The sequence below is a fragment of the Mesoplodon bidens genome (assembly GCF_964165515.1).
Source record: "Mesoplodon bidens genome assembly, chromosome: X".
Lineage (NCBI taxonomy): Eukaryota > Metazoa > Chordata > Mammalia > Artiodactyla > Ziphiidae > Mesoplodon > Mesoplodon bidens.
The window spans coordinates 26431775-26444957 of NC_138163.1; the positions used below are offsets into that span (position 1 = coordinate 26431775).

Sequence of the window (13183 nt, forward strand, 5' to 3'; positions counted from 1 at the left end):
AGACTGTTATTAAAAACTCATATTTGTGGAAAGAAGTATGCATTTAACAGTGATTAATGGGTGATGGAGAACAAGATTTGTTTCCGTGGATTTTCACTATTTTAATCTCCCATGAACATACACAGTAGAAGAATGCTCAGATTTCCAAATTGGAACACAACAGAAAGAAGCTGATTATTGGGTTTCACTCGGAAAAGAAAATTAGAAGTTGCCTATACACATCATAGAACAGATAGTATTTGCAAAGGAGCCCCTACTTAGAAACAACATGCAGTCAAACAAATGTGTGATCCCTGAATGAGTGATGCTTGAGCACTTTGAAAATGGAAATATTTTTGAGCCTTAACTGTCCCTCTCAATATAAATGAAGAGAAACCTGTAAAAACCTTTGGTTAGAGGCACAGTGCTGTTAAGAAACATGCTGGAGCAGAGTTGAGAGAACTTTTCTTTCCTAAATACACCAGAAAGCATTTTCAACACCTTGTTGACATGGCCCTTCCATTTTATTTCTAAGGAGCCAGCTGCACTTTTATTTTTATTTATTTATTTATTGATTGATTGATTATTTTATTTTATTTTTGACTTGTTGGGCCTTTGTTGCTGCACGCGGGATTTCTCTAGTTGCAGCGAGCGGGGGCTACTCTTCGTTGTGGTGCGCAGGCTTCTCATTGCAGTGGCTTCTCTTGTTGCGGAGCATGGGCTCTAGGTGCACAGGCTTCAGTAGTTATGGCATGTGGGCTCAGTAGTTGTGGCTCGCAGGCTGTAGAGCGCAGGCTCAGTAGTTGTGGCACACAGGCTTCATTGCTCCACGGCATGTGAGATCTTCCCAGACCAGGGCTCGAACCCATGTCCCCTGCATTGGCAGGAGGATTCTTAACCACTGCACCACCAGGGAAGCCCCCAGCTGCACTTTTAAATCTTGAATACATTCACCCCCTTAGGAAGCACTTAAGATGTGGAGTTCAGCCACAAGAATGTATTTGAATGCTCCTGGCTATGGACACTAACATGTAGCTAGAGAATTGGTGCCCTGAAGCCCCAGTGTTAAGATCAGAGGCCTTGGTTAGGCAGGACCAACCCTGCCTCCATCACCCAACCTGTCCAAGATCATCCAGCTATTACAAAGACAGGGTATGACCCCAGGTCTGCCTGATGCCAGTGCCCATGCACTTTCTACAACTTTAGAGTTGCCTTCAGTTCATTGGGCAATGCCACTCTCCAAAGTTGCTGATTCCCACTGGTTTTATCCTACTTGAGTTTCATATCAGTGGGCATTGGAGCTCAGTAATGGCACTGTGATAGGCTATCACATTTGTAGGCCTACAGTGTGGTCTGATATGTCATTTGAACAAAAACCCAAAGGCACATGACTCTGTTACCAGACCTCTAACCTAACATGTGTTAGTCTGTTCAATTCAACAAACATATGTCAGAAGCCGTATTTATCAGGATGCTTAGCAGTCAACAGATATTGAAAACCTTCTATATGACAGATGTCATAAGAAACTTTATGAACAGACAGGAACACAATTTACTCTTGTCCTCAAAGAACATAATATATAATGTGCAGGCAGAGTGGACATTCTTGAAAATCCCATAAGAACATAGTTAGTAGAAAGTAAAAACAAAGTAACTATTCACCAGAGAAAAGGAAATGAATAAATGATCAGTTCCTGCCCCCACCCCCCAGCAACGCCCTTGGTTCATGTCATTCTGAAGTATAAAGTCAGAATCTCAATTCCAAGGAAATGGACAGACTTTTCTTTTTTCTCTGTGTGCTATTTCCTGCCACAGCAATTAGCCTCTTTGGCTTTTTCAGAATGTTCACTGAGGCTTTTCTGGCCTCCTCTGGGGACTCCTTAATGCATAATGTTCACCAACTAGGCTCCAGTTGTGAATTTTTAATTATACCAGATCATTTTCAGTAAATAGAACTTCAAGCTCAATTAATGCTGTCGGATCCAATTTTTGTCTCACCTGCTCTGAGCTCCACTCTGTGATGTTTGCAGTAATTGCCACTTCCTCAGGAAAGAGGAGCTTCTCCAGAGATGGATGTTGGCAGCCCCTTGGCGTCTGCCTTTTCCTGAATCAGTAGCAGTACAGGGGGGATATTTCATCCAGAAGATTCTAATTGTGTTGCCTGGAAAGCAGGGGCAATGGATACGGCAGGTTGTGATCCCTCAGTGGCCACTAAGTGTGGCTGTCTCATGCTTCTTGTGAGGCAGTGGTTCTCCCCACTTGATCTTAGCAGAAAGGCGGAGAAGCGATGAGGCAGTGGCTCTTAAAGTGTGCTCCATAGGCCAGCAACATCAGCATCACCTGGGAACTTGGTAGAAGTGTAAATTCTCAGGCCCGCTTCCTAGATCTGCTGAATCAGAGACTGGGGGTAGGACCCAGCTATCTGGGTTTTACAAGTTCTCCAGGTTATTCTCATGTCTAAGTCTATGAGCCACTGTTGGCAGATAAGTGTTTCAAACTAAGGATAGGCATAATTCGTTCTATTTTCTGAAAATTCTCATAACCCAGGTTTTATTTTCTGATTTATGATTTTTAACAAATCAAAAATCATAAATTTCATCATAGTAATTCAGCTTTACCTTTGCCTTCCCTGATTCCCCTAAGCATAGGTGGTTGCCGTCTGGTTTATTTCCCTAGTATCTTTTCACACTTGCTTTGTCCCATTTGGTACAAGGTGTCGTTTTGTATCTGTCAATGTGCTTGCCTCCTGCGCTAGCCTTTGGGCTGCCTGAGGGCAGGAACCTTGTCCCACTCATCAGTATATCCCCAGGGCCCAACAGGATGAAGGGCACACAGAAAACACACAGTAAACGTTTTTGAGTGAATATATTATTTAATGTTTTATAATTTTCAAAACTTTGATGTGGCCTTAAGAAGTAGGACTCGCAGAAGAGGAAACTGAGACCCAGAGAAGTTAGGTGATTCAGTGGGTCGGTTGCAGATTGAGAGCTTGAGGCCAAAGCTTGCCTCAATTTGGGAAAGGTAATGGCCACAGGTCCTTAAACATTGCCCTCCTGAACTCAGCTCAACTCAGGAAGCATGAGGTACTTTGGCTCTTCAAGGGCAAAGCCCTTGATTTTCTCCCAGGCAGGCTGCCCCCACCCCCAACTGTGATATTACTAGTTGTGTCATCCTTGTACTATTAGGAATGCTAAGAGAGGGTGACTGAGGATGCCAGTTCGTGAGGCACAGTGCAAAGGCTGAGAACAGGAAAAGGGAAGGGAATCATGCCAAAAAATAGGAGTGGATTTTAGCATGATCAATGGGAGGTATAGTCTCTGATATGTGGTTAGTCCTTGGAAAAAGGGAGCAAAGAGGAAGGGACATGAGCTGCAAGTGAAGCCAAAGTCTAAAGCTCAGTTTTGCTTCTCTGCCAGGCTGCCCTCCTTACACTGAGGTGTCGTTGGGAAATGGGTTGACAGTGACTGCCACCCACCTCTCCCCTTGGTGTCCAGCTCGCCTTGTGACCTGTAAGCAATCTGGCTGGGCTAAGAGGATGGGGAGAAGCAGCCTATGGGCACAGACCCATAGCAGCCTATGGACCGAAAAAGGCTTGAGGCCTGTACTTTCCCTCATTAACTTTAGCATTGAACCCTATACGAGTAAGTGAACTGGCTCAGGCTCTTTTCCTTGAACCCCTGCATTATAAGACTTTGGAACCCACTTGTAAATCATCACAAACTGGGGTGGAAGAAAGTGGGTTCCGGTACAGGCTGTCCCCTGCCCCAAACATCCGCTCGTTAATCACAATGGATTGCTGTCCCATCAGGCTTTGCAGCTTATCTCACAGCTTTGACTCCCACTTGGGAGCGATGACTGTACATCTGACCCTGTCTCTTTCTTCTTGAGCTGCTGTGCCATCTCTAATTGCCTGCTGGACATTGTCCATCAACACCCCAACTCGATATGCTCCCGACCAAGTCAATCATCTTCCCCTCTAGTCCAGATCCCCCTCCCAGCGAATCTGTCTCTTTCACTGGCACCTCTGTTTTCCCAGTCATTCAGCTTCCAAACCTTCTCAGCAGCCTCATGTAGACTTTATTCTCATTCTCCAGATGGAGTCAGTTCTCAAGTTCAGTCATTTCCTTTTGCTATGCCGTGCGTGGTTTCCTTCTTTCCACCCCCATAACAACTATTGTGGTCCAGGTTCCCATCATATTTCAGGTCTCAATCACCCTAAACCATCCAATACCAGAACTATGATACTTTTTTTTTTTTGCTTCTCAATCCCCTATCTGATGGAGGAACCCAGGTCTGGATGTGAATGCAATAGTGGTGAGACACAGTTCCAGTGTCCTCTGATAGTCTGTAGCCAACATCCAAGCTCTTGGTAAAGACTTAAGTGAATAGCCAGCCGAAATGAGAAAATAATATAATTTAGGAACTGATCATGTTCCTTCCTGATGCCAGTGAGGCATTCAGGGATGTGACCGCCTTCTTTGGGCAGAAACAGCATGTGCCAAGAGGTGAAGAGAGCAAAAGGGCAACAATAATCAATAAGCTTATTGCTCTAGTCCCCAGTGCCCCTGTGGTGAGTTGTTAGAGTGAAAAGTTAATGGAAGGGGAGAGGCCAAGATAATGTGAGTGTCCCAGCTGCCTTTTCCAAGAGCTCTGCAATTACAAAGTAATTGTGCGCTTCTGTGTGAATGGTTTACCTGATCAGCTGAGTGCCCTCTGCTTTAGAGAGGCGAATCCTAAGACAGAAGGAAGTCACATGCCTCCCTGGGAGCCAGGATTAGAACTCGAGATTCCTGAGTAAATGCTTTGAATGCCTGAGGTTGTTTCTGAGAGGCTGTAGCCACAATGGGGGCTTCACAGCAATAAAGATGAGCATCTTCTCTTGTCTAAAAACCCTCAGTCATTCCCCACAGTTAAGCAAAGGGAACCTAGGGGAGGAAGCTAAAGGAAAGCACAGCTTAGTGAACTGAACTTTCTTTGCTTGATGATTAATAGAAAACATAGATCATGGGAAGAGGATGCTTAAAGAGGCATGGACTCGACTTTAGACACTTCGGGTAGAAGAAAAAGTTTGGAACCAAGAAAGAAAACCACTCAGGACATAACCTAGCAAGACAGAGAAATGAAATGAAGAATCTTCATCAGCTCTAATTAAAGGAAATCAATATTTGAAGAGCTGTCTTGCTCAGTAACAGGACAAGGGCAAAAATACTTCAGCAACGTGAGCCTCTTAGAGAATAGAAAAGCAGGCTTTCATGGGGAAGCAATCATGATTTAAAAGGCTTCAAAAGACAACCACTTGGTGGGTTGATATGTTGTAGAGGGCACTCAAGCACCTTTTGGGAAGGAGATAGATGAGCTTCTATGCATGCTAGACTCTATATTTGTAAAGTACATTTCCTTATCCTGGGAGCTCTGAGAAGCCAAGGGTCATTTCTAGGGAGCAAAGAGTAGCTACCATTTCCCCAGAGAGACTTGAAGTAAACCCTTAACAATAGCTTGGGTTTCATCTCTGTTACCACTTACAAGAGCACACACTGGAAAAACACTAAAAGCCATACAAATCCAACAGACTTTTTGTTGTTATTCGCGGCACTAGCCAACCATCCAAGCAAGTCCTTTCTAAGCTCACCTCTTTGTGATCCACGAGATGATCAACCATCAGTAACTAGAATCCAGTTTTCCCAGACCGTTCTTCCTTAGGCATGGAAAATATGGGACATGTGTGTCACCACTTCCTTCTCTCCCACCGGGGCCAGACATTGATACAGTCATGGCACTCCTTTTCCACTGAGCTGAAATGCAGCTTTTCTTTTTTTTGTGTGTGGTACGTGGGCCTCTCACTGTTGTGGCCTCTCCCGTTGCGGAGCACAGGCTCTGGATGCGCAGGCGCAGCGGCCATGGCTCACGGGCCCAGCCGCTCCACGGCATGTGGGATCTTCCTGGACCGGGGCACGAACCCGTGTCCCCTGCATCGGCAGGCGGACTCTCAACCACTGCGCCACCAGGGAAGCCCAGCTTTTTCATTTATTTGTTCAACACATATTTTTTGGAGTGCCCTCTTAAGAGCTAGTTGGAGAGATGGATAAACAGTAAAATATAAACAACACTACAGGCACCACATGCTAAGTGCCAAATAAAAGATATGTAGACAATGAGTATTATAGCCCAACTCTCTCTTCTGAAATACAATTTCAAATTCCTAGGGCCCTGAAAATTAATTTTTAAAAATTCAGTGCTGTTTTAGTTAGAGCAACACAACTATTTCTCATGGGTCTGAGACGAATTAATTCCAAAAAGAGCTTACGAAGTACTACCGGAAATGCAGAAGTTTCTGTATGCCACCCATCAAGAAAGTGAGTCGAGGGTGTTTGAAACTGCTAGGTTCTTCTCCCTCAAGTACCTCTCTGACCTAAGAGAAAAATCCAGATTGGAGTGGATCTGATTGCCATTTTGGGTTAAGTACCCTGGATGCCATTTCAGCATCAAATTATTCAATCAGAAACACTTTGAAAGTGCTGAAGAGTTGGGTTAGTCACAGTTTTCCCACCTGGATACAATGTGCATAATACTGCAGAATTTTATTTTTCACTTTTCTGGTGTTGGAGACATTTATGGAGCCGGTGGAAAATGGTTTACGATACATGTTGATAGACAGCCGGCCAAACAGACAGAGCGAGTGCTGGCATTCATTAAATTTTCCAATCAGGAACCCACCTGGAATTGTATCCATAGGTCTTTGATGAGGCCGGCTTGGGAGGGAGAGAGGAAAGAATCTTACCCCAGGAATAAGATAGCTACTCCTGAGGAGTGGGAGAAGCCTGGATCCATGCCCCCTGGGATTTCAGGCCATAGCTTTTAATATCGCAACCCAAAGAGGAGATGAAAGTCAAAAGGGCTGACAAGTGGTCTAGAGACAGACAAAATAATGACAACTGGGGTGCGCCTGTTTCAGATGTGTAAGTTGGAAACTAGCTCTAATTCCAGGCAGCCCCCCCAATCTCATATACCCCCAAGTTATCATCCAGGTATCCTAAAAGAAGTCAGGGCTTATTCCTGTAAATCCCTGGGATTGCCGCATGCTTCTTTCAGTGGCCAGCATCCTCGGCAGCATCTTAATCTTTGGATCATTGACCCATGTTTTTCCAGATCTCTGAGGCTCCCAGACAAGTCTGCAGTTGCAGGATTTTCTCTTTCTCTCTCGTGGAGCACTTCTGGAAAACTTGGGGTCTCTCTTTCTCAAAGTTTCAGAATCATAGCATCTTGTCCAGATTTACGTACTCAGCCTGGAACTTTGAGGGGAACACTTTTCCCTCAGTGTTAGGCCAGCCTTTCTATACAACAGTTCCTTAGTACATCTACAGAATTAAACTCCTAGGATCCAAGCCTGCCACCATTCTGCTGGCCACTCCCCCACTTTCATATACCTGTTGCCACTGTCAGTGGATCTGCTATTGGCACGGAACAAACATTTTGAGTTATTTGATTACTTTCACCTCCAGTCTTGGTGCCGTACCTTCCGTCTGTGATTTTTCTCTGAGCAAGTTTTGTGTTTATTCCACTCAGATCTGCCCTTAAAGGATTTGGCACTTGGTCAGAGGGGGTCCTTATTTCGATCACTTAAAGGAAGACTGCTCCAGGACCACCACCTCCTCCCACCTCCAAAGCAGCTGTTAATAAGGCTGCCACAGCCAGCTGACAGCTTTCCCTGATGTCCTGCGGTGACCTGCATTGAGCTTAAAGAGGGTCACTTGTCATGCAGATTTTAAAGGACCCTTGGCTCGAAAGGCACAGACTTGGGAATACAGCAGTGGGAATGGGTGTCTTTTATTCAAAAGAACGTGGATGCCTGAACTTAGCGACTTGGGAGACAGGGTGTTGAATGACCACCTACTACTCTGAACCTAGCAGCCTGCAAGATCAAAAGATCCCTTGTTTCAGAAGGCTTCCAGCAAAGTTTCCCACTGCCTCCAGTTTGAGTGAGGGGGTGGGAGGAGGAAGGCTCAGTGGCCAGTGAGCTGAGTGTGGAAGTGAGGGAATTGAGACCCGCTTGAATTTTGCAACACACAGCGTATTTCATATTCTGCATGAGACTGCAGCAGCCTTCTGGAAGAGACACTTTTGAATTCTTCTGAGTTCCGGTCTTTTGTCAAGTTATCACTTCCTTTCTGAGGGGGTTTCTGAATGTGGATGGTAGCTGCTATGGTCCCAGGGATGGTTAAGGAGTTCTTTGCCAGGAAGTCAGCATGGATGGGCAGGGGCAGTGCTGCATGAGTTCTTCAGCACTTTGTCTCGGCGGGCTTCTGACACCTCCTGGGGGACAGACTGTGCGCCTACTCTCTCCAGAGCCACCCACCTCAGCAGGATTGGAGCTCACCTTGGTGACTCCCACTTCAAAGGACTGCTTTGGAGCTCTCCTGGACACTGAATCCTACCTGCTGGAACTTTCGCTATCTGTCTGATTAGCCCTGTGCTCACACACATCTGTATTGCCTTGGCAATCGCCAGGAACCCATAATTATCTCTTGTTCCAGACACATCCACGTAGCCACTTAAAGCTGATGGATGTGAGGCAGAATATCTTTTGTGACCCACCCTCTCACCCTACCTCACCCCACATCTAAATACAGCTACTTGCAGGCACCTATTTCTGAGGTACTTAAAAGATTCATAAATATCTGGAAAGCTCTTTGACATTCTCCGAGACAATATTCTGTGCCTTTGGAAGGCTCTGTTATACTCATTGAAAGCCAAGATATGCATTTTTCTTTTTTACCTTCACTTTTTATAAAGGGTTATGTTGACGTAGATCTTAGTAACAAAAAAAATTATTTCTGATGAAATCAGGATAAATAATTCCACACATCATCAAGTGGGGAAAAGGGCTTTGATTTGGTTTCCCTGGAAATCTGGAGATGAAGTAAAGTAATAATTTCAAGGCAGAGCAGCTGAATCGAAGATAACGGTAAAAATAGTTTGATAAAGAAAATAGAATAAAGTAATCAAGAAGCCTCCAATCAATTATTCCTTTTTGTTTACCTTCAAGTGATTAAGTTGTCTGCGTTTATTAACCTGAAGAGATTAAGCAGACCTTCCTAGTGATTTATTTCATAATTGTTTCCAAGGTTTGACATAGGCTGTGGAGTTATTGAAGGTGGAGATTTAAATTCAATTACTCATGAAGCAGGTGGTGCTTCTCCTGAAAGAATATCTGAATTCACGGCCTTCCCATGTTAACATTATGAGTGAAAATTATTAATTCATCTGATAGTATCTCCCAAAGACTTTTAGAAGTCATTTGGCATCCACATACTTCACAACAAGTCAGCAGCTTCAGAACTGAACTTGAAGTACAGAGAACCCAGAGACAGGAAATAAAGGATTTTATGTTAAAGACTAGTTATTTTTATACATTATTTTTTTGGCCAGAGCCTCTCTTGGGGCCTGGGCTGTGGCGCTGTCATTAATGGCATCCACCAGCTCAAGCTTTGAATGCCGAAGAATAGCTTTCTTTGAACTTGACCAATGGTTCCCACTCTCTGTACCTTTGAAGGGCAGCACTGGATAAGATCACACTTTATTTCGACAGGCGAGAGAGACAGAGAGACACACGCACGTGCACACACACACACCCGGGGGGGCGGGGGGAAGAGAGAGATTAAGATATTGAAAGAGAGGCACCTTGAAAGTCTTTAAATGAAATAACTAATTTCTTTTTGTCTCTGTGGTCATTGTTGTATATATTTTTCTATTCTTTCTGTGGGTATAGTAAGGATAGATGGGGTTCTCCAAACACTAATCCAGGCGCCAACTCTCCGTCATCCACAAAGGCCCGGAACACATCTAAGAATGGGAAGTAAGTGAAAAGTGCCCCTGTGCATCCAACATAGCTGTCACAAAGCCATGTACTGTCCTCATTTTGTCATTCATTCATATTCATTCAAAGATTTGCGGAATGCCTTCTGTGTGCTTCGCTTTGGGCTAGTCACTGGGGAATTTAAATGAGTAAGGCATGTGTCAGGAATACTGGGTGCATGAAGAAATAAGAAAGGGGGAGGAGAGGGAGGGGGAAGTCAAGAGATGACTTTGGAAAGATAGCTTTTAGGGCTGATTTTGATGGGCAAGGACTTATAGCAATGCAACTCAAAAGTTGAAGAAAGACGAAGCAGCGGCACTGATCAATCATTTTATGATTTGCAAAATCCATGAAAATCTGTCTTTGATCCATACACTAAGATTTGGGGTGGATTTAGAAGAATCTGGAAAGCCATTCCATAACTATCCTGGTTTAATTACATTTGCATTGTAACCATGTCACTGATGTACATGATATGTGTACTCTTTTCCTAGCAACTAACCTGTACCATGACCTACCCGAAACTGTCTTTTTGCTATTGCCAAAAACTTGTATTGGCTGAATATTTGTGATGTTAGATTTACCTCTTTGGGCTGATTCCAGAAAGCAACATTGGCTGACCTCTCCCTTTGGATTCAACAGAGAATGGCAGTCTGAAACAGTGTGATCCCATGCAGATGACATACCTCCAATTAGGCGCTCCCCCTTTGAAGTGGCTGCAGCCCTTTGGTGAATGACTCGGGTCCTCTTGTAAGCCCTCTGTCTCAGGGCTGTGGGACATTGTGACGGGCAGAAATACAGCCCCAAAGGAGAACCCAGCCTGCATCTAGGAGAAGATGAAAGCTGCCTTCATCATGCTAAAAGCTCTAATCTAGCAATAAGATATATCACTACAAGAGCATGGCTTTGCCATGAAAGGTGAATTTGTAACGGTCATATATTTTATGTATTCAGCATTGGACCATAAATGCTGCACTTTGAATATGATCTTATTTTCAACTCCCAAAGTGAAAGAGCTATTGGCTCCCTTTTTTTTCTCCCTTCTCCTCCTGAATACCATTTCAGGTTTGCATATAAAGTTGAATGTGGGCTATCTTGGAGAATATCAAAAGCAGTGGTGAAGACAGAAGACGAAATCTCAGAGCAGTTAGAACTCGTTTCATTTATTTATTGCTGAGCACCACAATCAAAATGCTGAATAAATTATGAAAGAAGGGAATTGATACACACATTCCCAAGCAGCTGAATGTTTCCAAATTAGTCCCAATTCACCGTCAGCATGCGCCCGCGGTTAACAGACATGGCCTTGGAGAATCGCTTTGAAATCCATGCTTGCAGAAACGGCAGGCCCTGGTCTGGGTATCTTGGACACACCTGTCCTGCTGACAACTGCAGGGCACAGTCTCCGTTTATTAGACCCTGATGTATAATTAAGGATGTTTGTGATTGCTGTTGCACTTTGAAAGGAGCATTGTTTTGTTTCTTTTGGCTTTGCGGGAACTCAGACTCTTACCTTGTGAATGAAGAGTCCCCGTGGAGCAGTTGGTAGAATTGGAGTTCAGATGACATAAAGAACGCATAGCTAATACCATACCCGGCTTGTTAACAGTAGGAGGCCTGCATAAATACATTCTTAAGTAGATAAACATGATCTTATATCCCACTTGCTGGATTTGGACACCTCCCAAACTTCTGCCATGGTGAGGGCCTCCCTTCCCGCATGTTCTGAGCTAGGTGTCTTTTATCTGCCATGTACGTGACTCACAGATTGTGCTGGTTCTTTTCAATTTTTCTTTATTTTCAGGGATTATTAATGAGGATTAAAAAGTTCTCCAATAGCCAGTATTCTCTTCAAGGATATGTTTCAGGTTCCCTTTCTCTTATCTCCCATCAGTTGACGGGAAGTTGTTGGGTTTTTTTTTTTTTTTTAACTCTTTTCTGCACATTTTCTCCTCAGGATATTTTTGTCAACAGCAGCAGTACTGACCTTCCATGAATATGGTGAGACTATCCGGGGGGCATTTTCCCACACTCTCTAGAACAGTGTCTATCAACATTTAGGCACGTGTGTTGTTATAGTTCAGAGACAGTGGTTACTTCCTGGGTTTGGGAGTGTGTGGTGGGGAGGCAGGGGGCTAGGTGGGCTTCTGCTCCCCGGGGTTTTCCCCGTGGTGCCTTTCACAGTGGACAGCATCCAGGGTGGGTGCTGTCCTGCTGGGTTTTCTCATGTTATTTGACCTCATGACAGGGGGATATGGAGCAGTTTTTAAGAATTCCTCTGTTATTTTGAGGCCAGATACAGGCTCGGAGACAGAAGGTGTCTTCTTTCCTTCTCTGGAAAGAAACTGGCCTCCTCTTTTTTTGAAGACAAGTCAAGCTGCCTCAAATATACCTCATGACTAAAAATAGTAACAACTAGTATGTGTTGAGTGAGTGCTATGGGCCAATCTCTGTCCCCGAGCACTTGATACAATTCGTGTCATTAATTCTCACCCACCAAAAGCTCAGGAAGTAGGCACTATTATTATTTCCATTTGATACATGAGGACATTGAGGCTTGGAGAGGATATTGTGTGCCTACATGGGGTCTCCCAATGAACAATTTTGGTAAAACCCTTCTTTAGCACCAATAATAGTAATAGTAATCAGTAAAATCTATCGAGCTTTCACCGTGTGCCCTTGTGCTAGACCCTGGGCCACAGAGACAAATGCAAGATACAGTAGGTGCCCTCAGGAACTCACAGTCTTCGTAGAGGACAGAGGATGGCAACATGGTGTTTACAGTGCGGCAGTCACGGGGGGCTGTTGGTGGGGAAGACCTCATGTGGGGATATCAACGAAGGCTTCTGAGAAGTGACCCTTGAACCCATTCATTTTCTCCACTTACCCCTCAGGAGGCAAGGCCAGGTCAGAAGAGGAAAATGCATATTAGTCACTAAGACAGGCAGAGTCCTTTAATGTTGATAAAAAAACAAGTTAAAGTTGTGGATGAGGTCAAAGCTAAAACTGAATGGCCAATTCTGTCTTTTTTTTTCCAACTTCAATCCATTTGGGGCCAACTGACGTGCAGCGTAGCATGCCGAGTAGCTTAAGAAACCTACAGCGTGAAAGTTGCGTCATTCTGCTTGCTCCGTTTTATTGCCTGGATCTGAAGCTGGGTACCAGCCCTCTGTTTCAGGGAGGAACAGATGGAATGGGATATGTCTGAGCAGCAGAGCCAGACTACCCTGGCAGTGACTTTCAGGGAGGTAGTTTCAGGCAGTTTCTTCTGTGCTAACAGTGAGCCATACCAATGAGATCAGGAAGCATAGGTTTGGCAGAGGTTAATCAGAGACCAGCCAGACCAGGCCA

At 44.4% G+C, this 13183-nt stretch overlaps 1 protein-coding gene across 3 annotated transcripts in view; it reads left to right on the forward strand.

The window, feature by feature from the left end:
* Nucleotides 1–13183, forward strand: part of HS6ST2 (heparan sulfate 6-O-sulfotransferase 2) — a gene marked incomplete at its 5' end in the record, with an annotated part of 290174 nt that overhangs the window by 239181 nt on the left and 37810 nt on the right. For 2 of the 3 annotated variants that reach the window (XM_081223274.1, XM_081223275.1), the window contains one exon: nucleotides 9746–9832. The exons of the other annotated variant lie outside the window; for it this stretch is intronic. In XM_081223274.1, the coding sequence (XP_081079400.1) occupies nucleotides 9746–9832 (87 nt within the window). The remainder of the gene's footprint in view (nucleotides 1–9745; nucleotides 9833–13183) is intronic. 3 annotated transcript variants of the gene reach the window in all.